At 33.7% G+C, this 19,271-nt stretch overlaps 1 protein-coding gene across 1 annotated transcript in view; it reads left to right on the top strand.

Moving 5' to 3' along the window:
* LOC123714681 (Down syndrome cell adhesion molecule-like protein Dscam2) overlaps positions 1-16,670 on the top strand; it is a 120,295-nt gene extending 103,625 nt beyond the window's left edge. The window contains 23 exon segments of the mRNA XM_045669047.1: positions 558-734; positions 1,671-1,815; positions 2,074-2,222; positions 2,592-2,808; positions 3,640-3,785; positions 4,138-4,303; positions 5,078-5,226; positions 6,225-6,371; positions 7,268-7,420; positions 8,736-8,865; positions 9,504-9,679; positions 10,344-10,523; positions 10,769-10,954; positions 11,093-11,281; positions 11,795-11,940; positions 12,325-12,466; positions 12,901-13,051; positions 13,497-13,651; positions 13,997-14,137; positions 14,452-14,586; positions 14,765-14,831; positions 15,433-15,510; positions 15,873-16,670. Coding sequence (XP_045525003.1) covers positions 558-734; positions 1,671-1,815; positions 2,074-2,222; positions 2,592-2,808; positions 3,640-3,785; positions 4,138-4,303; positions 5,078-5,226; positions 6,225-6,371; positions 7,268-7,420; positions 8,736-8,865; positions 9,504-9,679; positions 10,344-10,523; positions 10,769-10,954; positions 11,093-11,281; positions 11,795-11,940; positions 12,325-12,466; positions 12,901-13,051; positions 13,497-13,651; positions 13,997-14,137; positions 14,452-14,586; positions 14,765-14,831; positions 15,433-15,510; positions 15,873-15,924 — 3,377 coding nt within the window. The 3' untranslated portion in view covers positions 15,925-16,670.
* Positions 16,671-19,271: the final 2,601 nt, after the last annotated feature.

Genomic DNA, 19,271 nt, shown 5'->3' with positions numbered 1-19,271 from the left:
AACTAAACTATATTTTCGTTTTAAACATATAGAGCTATTGAACGAATTTAGCCAAGTTTTGCGTTGTATAAGATTGTATTCGTATTGCAGTTTAGTATAAATAAATTTAAAAACGACTTCTGTGCATTTAATATCGCTGGTCAACCTATTTTGTTTATTATAACAATTCCGACGTTACACTTTACACCAGCATGGTCACTGATTGAGGTTACAACATCCAATTCAAAATCATTTATACATATATGTACCCTTAAGAACCTCAAAAAAAGAAATATACACTAAATGTTTCTAATTTTACATTTACTGTCAGTTCTGAAATCAAGGGCGTAGAACGGAAGAGAAGAACTGGCAATAAACTCTCCGCCATTCTTTTACCAACCAACAATACAATTTCTGTGACAGCCAAATTTGTAGCGTTGCCAGAACTTTAATTTTACCGAAAGTGGTTGTGTTGTGGAAAAAATGCTTAGAAAACTGTAATAATATAACGCAATCGCAATTTCTGTAACGAATTTTTTTGTTGTCTCTTCCTAATAATAATATTTAATCATTAACAGCAGGTTCCACGTCAGAATACAGTCCGCTGGTAAACTTGGGCGGTCGATTTCAATTCCATACTAACGGAACTCTATGGATAGAGTCGACTCTACCGTATGATGAGGGCTACTATATGTGCAGAGCGGAAAATGGTGTAGGCACTCCCCTGTCTAAGACTATATTCTTAGCTGTTAATGGTGAGATTTTTGTTAATAATTTTAAGTATCGTATTAATTTAACAACAGCACTGACGCTCTGCTGCCTTAAACAGATAAAGTGAAACTTATTATATCATAATAAATTATGACACAGATTTTTTCTTAGAATTCAATATATGAGTTATTTGAATAACTTAACTTTATAAGTTAAATGACTGACCCGATTGCAATACAATATGTTATTTTTAGACAAAGATTTTTATTGAAAATGAATCGAAATATTAATTTAGAAAAATTATACCTACTTCAAGTACTTGTCAATTAAAAGTGATTTATTTTACCTATGTATTGGAATAATTAAAACACATGTCCTCAAATGCGTGGACATCTAAAAACTACTTAATGGATTTCCATAAAACATTAAATAGAAATTGGATTTATATAAAAGTTGATTTCGATAAGAATCGCGTTCGAGTTCGCGAGAAGTTTGTGGACAAATATTATAATAATAATGTAATAATTTATTTATTACAATTCATATATGAATGTAGATAAATCCATATGGTTATTAATGTGTTAGTTAATATTGTCCTGTATTACATTAGTAGGTTTGCTGAAAAGTATATTTTAACATAAAATTAATAAGGGCAATCCCGCCGTCCCGTTATTTTCATCAACAATATCGACTTACTCAACTTTTTTGTATCAACAAAAGACAATGAACATAAAGATTCTGTTTTATTGCCCGTTGAGTGAACTGACAAAAGTTCTACTATTTGTACCTATAATATAGTTATTTTTTTCTATGTAATTGTTTATCTTTTTTTCCTATTTAATTTTATACAATTTTGTTTTATTGCGTGTGATTTTTTATTGGTTTCGGGTCAGCTGTTAGGACAGAACTGTGTTTTTGTGTAAATAAATAAAAAATTGTTTCTATATGAGTTTTATCTCGTCAAAATAATACCGTTTCAGAACCCGCTCGATTTGAGTTGACATCTCATAATGTATCCGCGAGACGCGACGCGGCCGCCACACTGGCGTGCGAAGCAAGAGGCGATGCCCCATTACGTCTGACGTGGTCAAGGGCTGTACGGCCTTTAGACTTGTCAACTTATAGGTACTTTTTCAATGAAAATTATTTGACTATATTAATTTAAAAATAAAGCTTCCACAGCGGTCTATATTTGATCATCCAGACGCAACAAAACGTATGACTATAGACTTTGAATATCTTACTAGTAAAAAAAAATAGGCTTGTCTTAACAGCAAATCAATCTTAAACAAGTATTGTTACCTTATTATCAAATTAAATACCAAATTGACGCCACCTCTCTGAATCTCACCCATAAAGTCTGTCTCAAACAATAATTTGCAGAATAAGTGTATCAGAAGCAAAGACAGATGCTGGACTCCGTTCCCAGCTATACATAAGTCGGACCGAGCGTCTTGATTCTGGTGTCTATAAGTGCCAAGCTGTTAATGCGTATGGACATAGCGACCATTATATATATCTATCCGTCCAAGGTATGGCTTGAAGCTATAATTTTATTAATATTTTGCAAAAATGCGCTTTCACCCCTAAAATCTGAGATTTGAACCCCGGATATAAACTATTCCTAGGTGTCTATGCAATTAAGACAGGCTCGCATAGTGACCATCCTCTAATTGCCTATTAGAAAAAATAAATTGTTTTTTAATGAATTTTTGACATTCGTATATATTAGGATTTATTTATTTCTAGATCAATAACCGAGATAAATAAAAAGTAATTATTTACATTATTTGAAAAAAATACGTTCAACAATATTAAGTACAGTTAACATGAAGTCACATAATTTGGTTTTTACATATTGGCTTCTAAAACGTAATCGGTGATTTTTTTCTCTATTCCAGAAAAACCAGAGACCCCTCAATCTCTGTCAGTCACCGAGATTCTCTCACGTGCAGTACGTTTGTCCTGGAGTCAGGGATTTGACGGGAATTCCCCATTGGAGGCCTATACTATTCAGTATTGTGCCCTCTCTGCCCAAGGAGCCATTCGTGTCTCCCATTGGGACTCTGCTACCACACTCAACGTGTCCGTCCATGGACCTTCACATGCACACGTTATGTATGAAGCTTATTCTATAATTTAATTAAACAATTGGTTCAGTAGTCTAAACTAATATTATAGGAAAAGGAAAAATTATGATTTGCAACGAATTAACTTAAAAGTACTTGTAAGGCCGTGTATAGTAGTGGCTTCAGCGTGCGACTCATCCCTGAGGTCGTCGGTTCGATCCCCAGCTGTGCACCAATGGATTTTTTTGTATGTGAGCATTTAACATTAGGTCGAACGCTGAAGGAAAACATCGTGAGGAAACCGGCTTGCCTTAGACCCAAAAAGTTGATGGCGTGCGTCAGACAAAGAAGGCTGATCACCTACATGCCTATTGGATTAGCAAGTGATAATGAAACAGATACAGAAATCTGAGGCCCAGACCTAAAAAGGTTGTAGCGCCATTGATTTTTTTTACTTGTAAGGCCGATTACAAATGCTTTCACCATTAGAAAGTTATATATATATACATGAGGAATATAGGCTAAATTTATTTCTAAATTCTTATGGTCGGGTCAGAGAAAATAGTAATAGTAAAATATGGTATAATACTTATACCACCGTACTTATAACAGATTAATGACTAAATTAATATGATTATTAAAATGTTTAAGAGATTACCTTGGTAACAAATTACGTTTAAAAATTTAGACTAATTTCATAGGTAGGCCTGCTGACTAATGCCACAAGCCACCATATGTTAAGTATATAATATTTTATATGTTAAAGAAATTATTTTATCGTGGATTTTTTTGTAATATTGATACTTTATTAAATCGTATGGTTTTGTCGCAATAAGTAACTACTACCAATTTTTTTTTTACTTATTTACCCCCATTTTAGTCTTACAAAGAAGGGAGATATTCACTACGAGTCACTGTTGAGCAATTTGAGGCCGCACACAGCGTATATGATCCGCATCGCTGCTATTAATCAAATTGACCGCAGCCCGTATACAGAGCCCGTTGTTGTCAAAACACAGGAAGAAGGTATAATAAAACATACTTGGTAGCGTAATGCTCGTATTTTAGACATTTCTAGTTCCAATTTTATTTAACCTATTTTAGACATCCACGACTAACAAGTAAGAGAATTGAGTCAGTGTGACAATCTATTGAACACACATCTTATATTTAAATTAATTTCAATTTAAAACTTTAATTTTAATTTGATTAATCCGTTAAAGAACCTAATGAATGAAAAAATATAATGTTCGAATCCAATATTACTTTTAAAAGGCCAGCTTGTTTTGTCGTCGGCTCCTTAAGAACTGGTAGTAAAATATGTTTTTTGACGGTAATGTACACTTTTTATGCTTCAATGATGAATTGATATGGGTAGCACCATCCGAGGCTCCAAGTAGCGTTCAAGTGAGTGCTGGTGGTCCAGGAGAACTTCAAGTTAGTTGGCGGGCTCCACCTCGTGAGGCATGGCATGGCGAACTACTGGGATATTCCGTAACCTGTACTGAAACCGGACAGGATGGCCTACTCACTAATGCCACAAGGTACTAACATGTTAAGGGAATAATAATTTATATTTTAAAGCATAAACCCGTCATGGGTTTTTTTGTAATGTAGATAATATTGTTATGTTACTTTATTTTTTTTCTATAGACAAGGGTTGGACTTAGTAGACATGCCTGTTATTATCAAAAGACAATCCAATAAACCATTTTGCTCTCAAAAATAAACTTAAGGATTCCTCGATTTCTTCCTATTAAGCCTTTTGCCATCCATTCCCTCAGAACATTCCGCAGAATCTAATTTAGTTAATAAATTTCCCCGAAATTTCTTCCTTCCACCTCTCTTACTCACAGTTTTACAGAGTTTCTCCAATATTTTGGTATAAATTAATATTTATATCTCTCCTTTTAAATCAAATCTTTTTAGTTTATATATTCTGTTCGACATAATTACGATGTATTATACATGCTGTGTTTGCAATAATAGGGTAAAAATCAGTTTTTAAAATAAATAATGAATCAATTATCTGCAAAGAATGTGGTACATTCATTATTAATTATAAAAATGCACAATCAGCCATATAAAAATAGGCATACAAATGTCATAATGACATCATAATAAGATTATCTTTATACTTAAAATGGAAACATTAAAAGTATATCATTTTGTGGATAAACGCAATGCCGCGATAAGAATTATAGTAGTTCCCACAACACCGCACATATTTTCTTCTATTGTGCTCAATGTATTCTAATAACTTCAACATTACTAATAATACATCAAATATATAGGATTATTGTTTTAAACGATCGTAGAACACTGACGGTTAATGGATGGTCTGCAACGGAACTCAGTCTTTCGTCGCTGAAAAAGTTCACGCGATATGAAGTGCGAGTCCGAGCTTTTAATGGAGTAGCCGCTGGGCCCAGTTCTCCACCTGTTACTGCCACAACTCTGGAAGGAGGTATATTTTATTTTTACACTATACATACATTTTTATAAGGCAGATCAGACGTTATAAGTTTGTATAGAAATTCATGTTATATCAAATTAATTGTGAGCATGGTGTTTCTTTTTCTTATTCATAACAAAGAAGGTTTTAATCTCCAAGTGATGATACTGGCTATTTAGCAATAAATAAAAAAAAACTAATGTTTATGTTTTTTTATTCATTTCAATTGTGCTTTCGTCGTATCTGTGATATAAGACACTATGTATAATGTATACCTTGGAAGAATGTGCGAATCTAGCTACGCCTAGTGTTTTACCAATTGTAATCGAGAACTTTCTCCTTGATGTACAATTTAGTATATAATACAATTATATAATTAAACCCAAACATCAAAGAACGAGTCTCGCAAGCACTTGCCCCGGCTTGCACATGAATATTGTAATTAATAATATTACTCATGTAGCGTTCTCTTGTCAGCAAAAGTAAGCGAAGCTCCCAAAAATAATAGTACATAAACGTATTAATTGTTTGTAGGAATCCTCGAAAACGCATTTCGTTTTCAAGCATACACAATGTCTGGGTAATATGTGTAAAAAGTTAATAATTCCTTTAGTTTCTTGTTACACCACAGAGTTTTTATAAAGATAATATACACAATTTTTATTTTAAAAGCTATAACACCATATGTATGAATATTATGTACTAACCAAGACAATTTACTAACAATTTATTGGTTGAGGTGTGTAATAATATTAAATTAAATAAATATTCAAATATTAAATATCCCCGGCTGTGCACCAATGGATTTTCTTTCTATGTGCGCATTTAACATTCGCTCCAACGGTGAAGGAAAACATCGTGAGGAAACCGACTTGCCTTAGACCCAAAAAGTCGACGTCGTCGACGGCGCCTACTTGCCTATTCAATTTACAAATAAATTGTTAAATATAGCCGAAATTCCACCAATATTTTACTTTGATATTTATTAAACAATTTTATATAAATTCTAGTTCCAGAGTCACCACCGACGCGTGTACTGTGCTCAGCTCTGTCGTCATCCAGTATGAAGGTCACATGGAGCCCACCACCACCAGCGATGCGTGGTGGAATCATACAGGGATATAAAGTTATATACGCACCACTCACAGCTAACCATGGTAAGTAAAATTATTTTTATCTGATTTGATTCGGCTTCACGATGATCTATGGGATATATGTCACAATAAAATATATTAAATAAATAATGCACTATATCAAAAAATATATTTGCAATAATATTATGCCAAGTTAGTAAACCTAATTTTAATAATGCCACTATGTGGAACCAGCTGCCCACTGACGTATTTCCGAAACATTTCGACTTAGGGTACTTCCAGAAAAGATTGTACCAATTCTTAAAAGGTTGGCCACGAACTTATCCCCGTGCCATGGGGCCATTTTGCCGTTACCGATAGGCGTGCTTTAAACTATCTCGAGTTAAAGTGTATTATACAAATTTATTAAGCAATGTAAATGATCGAGTAAACATTAAGAGAGATTTACGAGTTATCACGAAATATAATAGTATGACGGAGAATTATCACGAAATATAATAGTATGACGGAGAATTATCACGAAATATAATAGTATGACGGAGAATTACCACGAAATATAATAGTATGACGGAGAATTATCACGAAATATAATAGTATGACGGAGAATTACCACGAAATATAATAAGTATAACGGAGAATTATCACGAAATATAATAGTATGGCGGAGAATTATCACGAAATATAATAAGTATGACGGAGAATTATCACGAAATATAATAGTATGACGGGACCGGGGACAGTTTAGAAAACTTTTACACGTTATCCGATTAGGCGTTTACCTTTATTAATTCTATAGTAGAACATTTATTAAATATTATAGTAAAAATCTATAGGTGTAACAGCCAGGATCCGATCCTACGACCTCAACATTGAGAATTACGCTTCTGCCACTAGGCCAACACAGCTCAATTTCACTGAATATACTTTCAATATAATTATCTTATTTCGTTTGTTTTCAGCCGATGTTGCGGAAATAAAGCGCGTGACAACAACAGACACATATTTGCATACGTTGCACAAATACACCAACTATTCTGTACAAGTGTTGGCTTTCACAAACTCCGGTGACGGAAAGCGCAGTCCACCAGTATTCTGCATGACTGAAGAAGATGGTGAGAAAACGTCAAATACACTTATACTTACTTTTATAGCATCAGTATCATCTAGTATCAAATATAACTAGATGCCATTGTAGCCGCCTACATTCTACGGCTAAAATCAAAACGATGATGTCATACTGTAAAATGCACTAACAAAGTACTTCCGACTAAGAATGTATACGATTACTCGACTTCTCACTGGTAACTGGTCGCACGGCAAACAAGCTTTGGCGCCCTTGCGCTAGTCGCAGGAAGAGGCTTATTCCAGTCTAGCTACGCTCGATCTGCGCTGTCAAAGCTCTGCAGGCCAACAGCGAGATTCTATTTTAAAAAAATAACCACTGGTGCCTTTAGGCCACTTATCTGCCAGTCGGTTAGTGGCCAGGGAGCTGGCGAGCATTTAAGTATATGATTTGCTCATATTTCGTATTGATAGGAAAAAGGATAGGAAGTTCAGCTCAATACGTAACATTTTTAATCGAATTAAAGGTCGTTGCTGCGTTTTTAAGCTACTTTTTAATAACCTATAAAAACGGCAGACACGAAGAAAATCTTAAAGAAGATCCAGGTTTCTGCATCCCAAAAAAAACTTTACTAAATCAATTGCTCGTATCTGAAATCTCAATTGAATCCATTCAATTTGTTAGAACCCCCTGAATACAAAATAAAATTTGCAGACATTTTACTGACTGACTTTAGCCGTTACAGTTCGTTGAAGCCGCGAATCTGAGGATAAGTGGGTATTATAGCTAATTAAATACGATTAATTGTAATATATTTTTTAATCTGATTTTTTTTATTGACCTGCGAACATAATATGACTTCCGATCAAAACATCCGAAGATCATGAAAAAGAAAAAAAGGAAACATTCAAAAATTCAAAAGTGGTTTTTTTTCTGCGGTCGTTCGCAGGACTGCAGGTCTGCGATATTTAAATTGTAATTTTTTTTTTTAAATTCATGACTTGAAAGGTCAGTCCTAAATAGTCTAGTCTGCCTTTTTGAATTATTTTCATTTTGACAAGGCAGTGTACTTGTGATGTGGATTTAAATTTTTAGATGTGTTGTAAGTTACATGATACAAATATATTTTTAGGTTCTTTGCTCTTTCTCTCTTATTGTAAAAGTATTATATTGGTAATACATTCGGTTCGTAATGCTACAACATATACCTATCGGTTTTTCCGTACCTATTTATTACAAACATGATGAGTGTACGGAACAGTTTTTTTATATATTTTTTTGTATATTTGCTATAATATGACGTGTCGACGACGACCAGTAGGTATAGGGAAATAGTTTTACTTTTTGCATCTTTAATATTTCAGTGCCCTCAGCTCCTGAGAAAATAAAGGCATTAGCCTATTCCAGCGATTCAGTGCTTGTGAGCTGGCTGCCCCCAATACACCCGAATGGAGTTATATCCCATTACACCGTGTATTATAGAGAGGCTGGAAGGTAAACTACAAGTTTCTATCGTTCCATAGTTAATACGAGATATTTAAATTGAATTTAGTATTCGAATTACATTAAAAATTTGTTGCGTTTATCAAGACCAGCTTGATTGTTTCATTGATATTTTAAATTGTAATTGCGCATTAATTACTTAATTTAGGCGTATCTTACAAATAATCAGTATTGCTTTTACGATTATCGTAACCAAACATGCTTATTTCAATGTGGTAATTGTTTAATTATTATGTAATGACAAACTATATAAAGAGCTATTATGGAATTCACTTCCTGTCCCTATTCGCTTAGCACCTTCACTATATTCCTGTAAATCTCTACTGTACGAGCATTATTGTCCACATCGTATTGTTTCAATTGTTTTCTTTGTTTTACTATATAATATGTTATGTAATTTTTTCACTTTTTGGGCGAAATTTTATTTTATTTTTCCTTAAAAAGTTGCCTGGAAGAGAACGCCCTAATGCGGCGGCCTGTTCGCTGTTGAAAAGTTACTGTTGGTTACCCTTATTGTTGAATAATTATAATTTGTACTGATTTTGTAAAAATTAAATAAATAAATAACATGTTTATTATGATCGCTATTTAATATTAATTTAAAATTTTCAATATTTATATTATTCTAGATTAGGAAAACACTCAAGTTTCACAGTATCTGCAGAGAAGAACCAAGAGATTGAGTTAATGTTTCAAGTTCGTAATTTAATGGAGAATCAGCTGTACGAGTTCTGGGTGTCTGCTACGACTGGGTCAGGGGAAGGGGAGTCCACCTTAGTTGTTGGACAAGGGCCTAGTTCCAGAAGTAAGATATTAACGTACTATTTCCCGTGGGAAAGTCAAAGTCTAAGAGTCTTAATTTATATATGTATGATCAAATTTAGGTAAAAGTGAGATTTTTGTGTCTTGACTTGAGCCATTAAGACTTGAAACTCAATCGACTACGTTATATAGAAGTGACAAATAATGTAATTTTTAAAACATGTGTGCAATCAACTATGAAAATATATCCTGGGTTTCGGCACAATGGCACTCACCTCACCCCTCATTTTCAATTAACTTTAATGGAATCACTTCAACATAAATATCAAATCTCAAACACTATACATTTCCATAACGTCGCCTCGCTATCGCGTACTAAATATGAATGAGTAAATAAATGAAATATGAATTTTGACAACTCAGCAAATAACCCATTAACCTGAACTGTGTAGCCCTGATGTATTAACTAAACCTATCAATCTCTAATATCTCTCAACACCGATTTATATCTTTCAAACTTTAGCTATCTACTTAGAATGTTAAATGAGCAGATAGAAGGGAAGAAAGTCCACGAGGATCGAACCTACGACCACAGGGGTGACAGTCGCACGCTAAAGCCACTGCCAACATTACTCTCCTTTCTGCTCTACTCGACTAGTTTCTAGTAGCATCATTTATTATTTTTTGTAATCTATTTTTTCTTTCAGTACCAGCTCGTATAGCATCTTTCGGAGGGGCGCGTTCCGTTCGCTTAGGTCACAGCACAGTGCTAGCATGCTCATGCGTAGGTGTCCCTGCGCCTCGCTCTCGATGGGCACATCATCTTGACCCTGTCACACACCATCACTACTATCAGGTCACACGGGCTGGACATCTCCATATAAGAGGTATTGTCATTTAACTTTGTATTAACGGGAAAAAAACTAGGAACTTACTTCATAAACAAAAACTTAATTACATAATAAGAAATATATTATTTTAATTTATTGAAGTTGTATTCAGATAATATACATTTATAAGTTTCTAATACCTTGTTCGTTTCACAATTAAGTTCAAAGTTCCCATTTATTTCAAACGTGTAAAGTTATCTTAAAGTAGTTTTAAATAGTAAAGATAAACTATTTTAATGCAGAAGTAAACGAGCATTCTTCCGGTAACTTCACGTGTACGGCCCATAACAGCATAGGAGAAGATTCCGTCATCTACGTAGTGAATGTAGTTCTTCCGCCTGGAGCCCCATCACTCTCCCTGCAGTACACCACTGCCAGTAGTGTGAAGCTTCATTGGCGACTTCCACATGATTCTACGCCCGTGCTTGGTTAGTTGCTGTATCTTTTGTACATTTAGTGATCTAAGAATAATAAAGAAGACAATGTTAGACTTTAATCTTAAAAAAATAAATAAGTTAACGTGTGTAAGCAATTCGTTAAGTTCATGTACAATCTTGAAAATCCAGGATACGTCCTCCACTATAAAGAAGCGGCTGAACCAGACTGGCACAACGTGGAACTCTCCCCAGAACTAACGTCTTATACTATGGACATGCTGAAGTGTGGGACGACGTACAATGCCAAGATCCAAGCGCAGAATAAAATATCTTTGGGACCGCCCAGTGAAGTTCTTACAGCAACTACTAGAGGGGGACGTAAGTAAAATATTTAATCTATTTTTATGTATAAACACAAATAATATGAAAACCCTATTGTTTAAATACTTATTTATCCCTGTGAGTATATTCTAAATATATCTTCGTATATATTAAATTTAAATTAATTTCTATAACAACTTACACAATTATTATTGGACAATTATGTATGCGACACGCTCACGCTCACTCACTCACTCAATCTCTCATTCACTCAATCACTCACTCACTCACTCACTCACCCACTTACTCCGATGGCTCTGCTATGCAAAACGTGTCTTGGCCTCTGAAATGCGAAAATTCCAGTGCTCCCGGTCATGCGCTCTTGTTTACAATGATTACAAAGCCAACTATTACAGATTAATACCTTTTTTTAAATTATATTTAAGTTTTGTACCTAGAACGGGTAACTAAACTGTAGAAGTAGGTTAATACACTAATCTGATGTCATCATTATCATCTTTAGAAAATTAATGATTTGTGTTAATTAAGTAACATCATATTTAACACCAGGTCCTAAAGCACCTAAACCCGAAGACCACGTCCACATGAACTCGACGGCCATAAAGATCAATTTCTATGCTTGGCGAGATGGCGGCTGTCCCATACTGGGCTTTCGGGTCGCATACCGTCGGGCGGGAGACGAACATTGGATTAAAGTAATGTATAGTCATAACTAAAAGATTACGTGTAGTATGTACACATACATATTGTATAACCTCTTTTGTAATATTGTCGAAAAAGCAAAGTTCATCATTATCATTCATTCTGCAGTGCTTAATAAAGACTGCTTCATTCCAATTTTTGTTTTGCCTAATTTTGATTAAAAGTCCTTCCTTTTATATATATATACCTTTTATATATATATATATATACACCGGTAGACATACTTTAATAAACATAGGAATTAAGTATGTATTAAAGTACAGTATCCTTAATTAAAATAAACAATACAAGGCGCGAGGTAGCGGTTTGAAATCTTTTGAACGTCGATAATATAGCAGTGTCACAGTTTTTTAAGTTATACTGAGCGTTACTTACAGGTTGGGGAAACTTTAAGCGCCGCCAGCCATGTACTGGGTGACCTAACTCCAGGTACTTGGTACGAGGTCACGGTGGAAGCCTGGAGCGAAGCCGGTATAGAGCGGGTCACGTTACTTGCTGATACACATACACTGGCTGGTGGTAGGTGTACATACATTAATTAGTTTCAACATTTTTGTTCCATGTTCTTTAGTAAAAGTGTGTATTTGAAAGTTTGAACAGTATTATAAACGTAAAAAATAATTAAATATTGTTAAATAAATAATTTAATAACGACAATTGCACGCCGATTAAGAATATTGGAATGTTTTAAAATTAAAATTACAATGAAGTAGAAATAATTTATGAAATACCGATATCTTTGACATTTCTGAGACAGTCATGCGGACTCCAGATAAAATAAGGTTTTTAAGTGAAGACGTCTTCTGAAGAGAAGCCATCGCTTGAGAGATAAATAAAAATAAAACAATCTGTTAAAATATATTTAGAATTAATGATATCAAAGAATAAAAATAAGCATCTCAAGACATTCTTAATAATAACTAATTCATATAAAACCATCATTGCTTTTTTAGGCCGTATTCCGCCTTTACAACCATCAGCACCACCTTTAGGCAGTGCCAGGTCTGCAGCACTACGAACAGTGCTAGTGTCTTGTGCTGCCAGCGCAGTAGTTATTGTTGCCGCTCTTGGGACACTACTCTGTCTTTTACATGGCAAGAGGAAGTACGTATTTACACTAATTATTAAGCAATTTTTACGAGAAAATTTCGTACAAACATTTTATTAACCAAAAGGTTAGTAAAGATTTTATTTTTATTTTTCTGTCTATGTATTTATCAATAGTCCAATAGCCAATTCTAGATTAAAATTCTATTGCAAAAGATCCAATAGCATAGATCTCGTTTTCCTATGTAGATAGTCTATATATAATCGTTAATTGAGGAGATTTTCGTTGAATGATTCGTAGGCTATTAGTAAGAACAGAATAATATTTGTATTTACTACTTTCAATCTTGAATATATAATATTAAAGCCACTTTTAACTGAAAGTCATTTAATAAGTTAAACTTATTTCTTAGTTCAGATCTTTTTATAACTTAGGTCGGAATCAAAGAAAAAGTTGTGAATATTAGAAGAATGATATAAATTTTATTAATTATTATTTTAGATTTCTCTGCTTATCCAGTGATAATTATTTGAGAGACAACAGGAAATTAAGTGAGAGTAACGAAGCAGAGAGAGAGAAGCTTAGAGAGGGACAGAAGTTATATTCGTCTTCTTCTATCAATGGCAACGAAAAGTCTACGAATGATGACTCCTCGGGTGAGACTTTTATTGATATATTTTTTCAATTTCGTTGGCTCACGGCTGGTTATTGTAACACTAACGGGCTCAAACCAAATTATATAACATATATGTGTTATATGTACTATTTATGTTGTGCTCTTCCTTTATTTTTATAGGGGGAACTACTACACATAACACACTAATTTATATGAATAGTTTGAAAATGGTTTCACCTAATAATTCTTTGCAATGTGATTGTTTTTGTTAACAACAGAGCATATCTAGTAAATTTCTAGCATGAAGTTTTAGACTTAGGTAATCTTTTTTGTATTTTTAATTACTGAATTTAAATATTTTGTGTTTTGTATTGTGCTTTTATAGCTGAGTTATACGAGATAAGTCCGTACGCAACATTTGGAGGCGCGGCTGCGCACTCGCTACAGTTTCGCACACTAGCAAGACGCGACGATGACGCAGCCGCACCGCATCGACGACGCAGAGCTTGTGATCACTATCGATATGGTAAAATATTAACTATATTTACCAAACGATATAATTATATAATAAATGAAAACGGGCTCATATGATCTGAGCCTCCTGCCCGTTTTACACTTACATACGTTATACTTAACTGGTATCACATATCGCCCATGGACACTTATATTACCTAAAGTCTCGCCAGTGTGTTACCAGCCTTTAAATAATTGGTACGCTCATTTCTTGAAGGACCCTAAGTTGCCATATTTTGTAGAGTAACCAATGCAAGAGCGGGAACATATTCCATGTCACAGACTACATTGTATTATGGATTTGGTACAGACTTCTTCTTTTCATAGATGAATCAAGCCTATCAAAATGTTCCACGGTAGAGGCAAGGCATCGTCTTAGAGCACCGCCTGCACCGCCTGGATGGCGTGAACGGTCCGATTCCGATGATTACAGTGACAGCGCTGCTAACACTACTACTAAAGGTAATAATTAGACCAAACTTATATGCAATACGAACACTGTCTAATACATAGAGACCTCATAATTAATGAATTAAGATAATATTTTACCGTCAACCATTAAATGAAAATGTTTGCTAGCCCATTTTAGGAAGAGCGCAGGTGTTAACTAAGACTATCAAAATATATTATGGTTAATTAGGTTCGGGTGGGTCAGGCGGTGGTAGCGCATATGGCAGCGGGCGGCGCACTGCCAGCAGGTAGACCAGGTACCTCCCCGCACACACACTCCTTTTCCCATACACTATATTTATATATAGTCCTTTTCTACATACTCCTTTTCGCGACACATACAATTGCTGGACACACTATTCCTTTCAATATACTATCTCCTCCCCATCAAAAATTCTTCATCTACTTCCTTTTCTAACTTCTTTTCACCGCTTAATATACAACACTGCTTGTACGCAATTTATTATCATTTAAATTTTATTGTATTAACACTGAGGCCAAGCAAGCGTAATGTCTGTTAAAATAGATATTGAACATAAGGCGTAAAAAATCGTCTAAACTATGTACTAGTGGCTCTTAATTCTGAAAAACTGTGTCTGAGGACGAAATGTAATTTTCACTTTTCTGTTTGCCAATCTTTTGTTTTCACGTCATGCATGAAGCTTATTAATTTTAAATTAATTAAGGAACAGCTTTTACTTCCAAAGCCCAAGCTTCTAGCTATATAGAATACCGAATAGATATTTTCTGTGCGAAAGAAGGATTTTGTTTACTACATACAGTTGTCTCTCTTTCGTACAGTAAAGTGTAAGTGTTGTTAACTCTACATTAATTTGACTAGTGTTTCTTGTCCGTCAGCGGAGGCCCGGCCGGGGGCGATGGCCTCTCCAGCTGCTTCGCCCCAATACCCCCTGATATATCTTCATTAATAGATAAGTAAGTTTTAAAATACTCTTAAATTTTAAACCATTCATGGACGCGTCTGAAATGCTGAGTCAGTCTAAAGTCATGGCCAAGTCCCGACTCAATACATTTTGTCCAATCTGTAACATAACTTGCATTGGAAGGACTGCCAGAGTTGTAAATAGAGTAGTATTTCATATGTACTCTACATTGCATGACCCATATTTAGTTAATTTGTTATATAGTCAACATAGCTTTTAAACGTCTACCACGCCTATGAAAGTTTTAAATGTACTTATATATTAAATATCAAGCCTTATGACTATACTACTGCTACTTCTACTCCCGGGAAGCACTCTATTAAGCTTCCATTATACATATATTTTCCTTCACAGATACCAACAACGTAAGGAACAAGAAAGGCGCGAATGTACGATACACGTGTAACATTCCACTGTCCAGTATATTATAGTTTTTATACAAAGTTATAAGTAGTTCTATAGACCTAAACCCTTGCTATTGAACCTGCCAACTAGATTTTCGGTAATCGCATTATGCTCAAATCTGCTTATTTCCAATCTGTAAGTATCTTCTAAGGAATTATAAGACTGGTGGATTGAAACCTAATTGATTGACTATACCCATGTATTTGTAAAGTGTACCTCGAGAAGATTCTAAACTTTTTAGCTTGAAAGATTTACCCAGTACATTTAGCGTGTTTATTAATAAAAATGGTACTAATTCTGTGTACTCTGACTAGACTAAATTTTTTAACCATTTCTTATCATCATTGAAGTTCGTATTAATAACTGGTAGCATTATATAATAGACTAACGTTTCGCTAATTTAATTCGGTATTTCTACTGGTGATTATAGTCTAATTTTATCTGGTACGTTAGAATTAGTACCGATACAAAAATGCAACTAATGGATATGAACATTTGAATAGTGATTGCCTAAAAGTTTTCTATTTTCACGTATTCGATACATAAATAAATAATTCCGATTCTGCCACTGTCGATAAATAGTTCAGCCTAGAGTGCATTGCAGCCCAGACAAAAATATTCCGAAGTTAAGGAAGAAATTATCAGGTGTTGTGTGGTGGCGTAATGTGTAATTTAACTTTCATTTTTTAAGTTTTACTAACTGTTTAAAATATTTTTGCGATATACTGTTTAGAGTTACAACATTGTGATCAAGATGACATCCCAGTTGTTATAAATATTGTGAATTATTGAACCCTGTTGCGAATATCTGTGCTGATGTTGCAGCTTTATTATAGAAATCTCATAATAGATCGCTATTGGTAGTATTAACTCCAAAAAACTTAAAAAAATATTTATGTGGTAAGAATGAAAGCGGCATACGAATGGTTTAGTTGTAGATGCGAATTATGTACAGATCATGTCGACCAATCAAAAACGGTTTCGTCTTTTGTTTTACGTTCTCAAGCCAGTATTTTTGCATTCCGATATAAACTATACAATGCGCAATTGTTTTCTTGCTTATTTGATATGGACATGTTCGTAGGCTGATAATAAATATAGGTACTAAATACGCCAATTATAACATGAAATTGTAAGATAATTCCTAGTTCTTAAGTACGGCTGTTCCAAACTGCAAAAGATACATATCATTAAAATAGACTGCTAAAATAAGAGATTCGTAATTCTTTTACTGTATTGTTGGTTAATTAGTTGTTAGCATATTATACACTATTGTATAAAATTCTTTCTATATACATGTTGTGTAATTAAATTATTAATAGAAGAAGAAAGGAATAAAGTGCGTGTTGTGGTGATTTGTTGTTTTTTTAACTGTGATGAGTCAGTAACCTGTGAGTAACCATCAAAATATGGCTTGAGCAACATTTATTCGTTCGCTGTTTAATCGCTATATATATATTTATAATTATGTGTGTCTCTTAAATACGCGTTTTTTATCGAACACAAAAAATTTAAACTGAATACTGTATAATGCTCATTTTCTCCCACGTAAATCTTATGACTTTATGTGTTTGTCTCTTCTTACTGTCGCTTTTTCGTTTCATAGACATTAAAACTTTAATTATTTTAGTTTTTATCAAAATTAAAAATTAAATAAAAAAATAATAATTTAAAGGTGACTCTAATACTACATTAAGATAGTGAAAAAAAGTCTTATTGACATATTATTAATTATAATTACACTATAAATTAAAATTACATTCGTCTCATTATCTTCAAACCTAAATTTTTGAAGGTTTCACTTCTAGCACGTTTGAATTGCATACAATTGCATTCCGAAAAAAGATATGATTACAGAGAAAAACATGTTTTTTGGTTAAAAAACTACTTTTCAAGGTTAAATTATTTTCTGCACTCGAAAGTTGATCTTTTCTGCAGTTTCAGATGATATTGATAATATGTTTAAATATACAATACTTTGATCTGGCTTCACAGATTAGTAGTTTGACTCCTCTGTAATCCTACCAACAAATAACAGGAAACCAAACTCGGTAAAGGTAACAATAATGTTTTTGAATACGACTATGTAAACCTTGCTTGCCCACGACTTAGTCTGTACAAGGATTTAGTGTCCTTCTACGGGCTCATTAACTAGTGAGCCGTGGTTTCACTCGCGTTAATTTCAAAGTACCCGTAATAAATGTGGTACTTGATCATTATTTATTTGAAGGTAGGTTATTGTCATGTTGGATATAGGTCATTATCATTACTTTGAGAATGTAGCACTATAAGGAAAAGTGTTTTTCTTGACGTGACAACGTCTTATAATTCGATGGAGCTGCACGCACGAAAAAACATAACTCATGCGGCGTTACCTCGCTCTGAGGAGTTCCATTTAAGCATTGAAGTGCAAGCGAGAGCGCGGAACGAGCGACAAAGAGGCACAATCTACCTCCGCGTTCGGGAATACATAATTGTATTTATGCATACAAATAAATATAACTTGATCAATTCAATTGTGATTTCCATTTACCTACTTCTCTATATCCATACAAATATCTATCAAACAAATAAAATTAAAATTTTCTTTTGAAAAAGCAACCACCAGTATTTTCTTATAACGTTGTCACGTTCAACTATCGTTAGTAAACCGACTTTACAGACACCCGATTTTTTTACCCAATAAAATAGAGATTTGTTTAAATAATAAGAAATATTTATAAAATATGATATTTTAATAAATATAATAATACTGTGATTAAAACAAAATTTTCGAAATTCAATAAATAATATTTACTTCAATGATAGGTATTCTTACAACTCAAAGTTAATTACGTTCATTGGATCAATCAATGAACACAAACTTACTACAATTGAGAATATCTACACAATTACTTAACTTAACATACTAAACGAATAGAAGCGTAAAAACTTCTTTACGCCTTCAAACCCGGCATTATATGACAAAATATTCTCTAAAATACTAATTAAATAAAGAATTTAATTTTTTTCACAAATATATTTGACGGAGGAAGGAGAATATATTAAAGAGCAAGGATTTACAGGAACGATGGAAGCTCCTAAATAATGGTGCAAGAAGGTCAATGTACACTAGAAATATTGTAAGTAAGGTGAGAAAGCAGCAAATGAGAACCTGAAAATTTTATAAAAATCATGATTTAAAAAAAAACAGGCCCTGCAACTATCATTAAAATCAACTATAATATTAATTGTCTTTAAGTTTCAAATGTTTAAAGTAATGATCATAATAATAATTTCTTATACTTCCTTCTCTTAAAATAATAATTTCTATGGATTCACTATTATGATCAACCAATGAATAGTCGT

This window comes from Pieris brassicae, chromosome 9 (assembly GCF_905147105.1).
Source record: "Pieris brassicae chromosome 9, ilPieBrab1.1, whole genome shotgun sequence".
NCBI classification, from domain to species: domain Eukaryota; kingdom Metazoa; phylum Arthropoda; class Insecta; order Lepidoptera; family Pieridae; genus Pieris; species Pieris brassicae.
The sequence above is the reverse complement of the archived record's forward strand: the minus strand, read 5'-3'. Positions and strand labels throughout refer to the sequence as shown.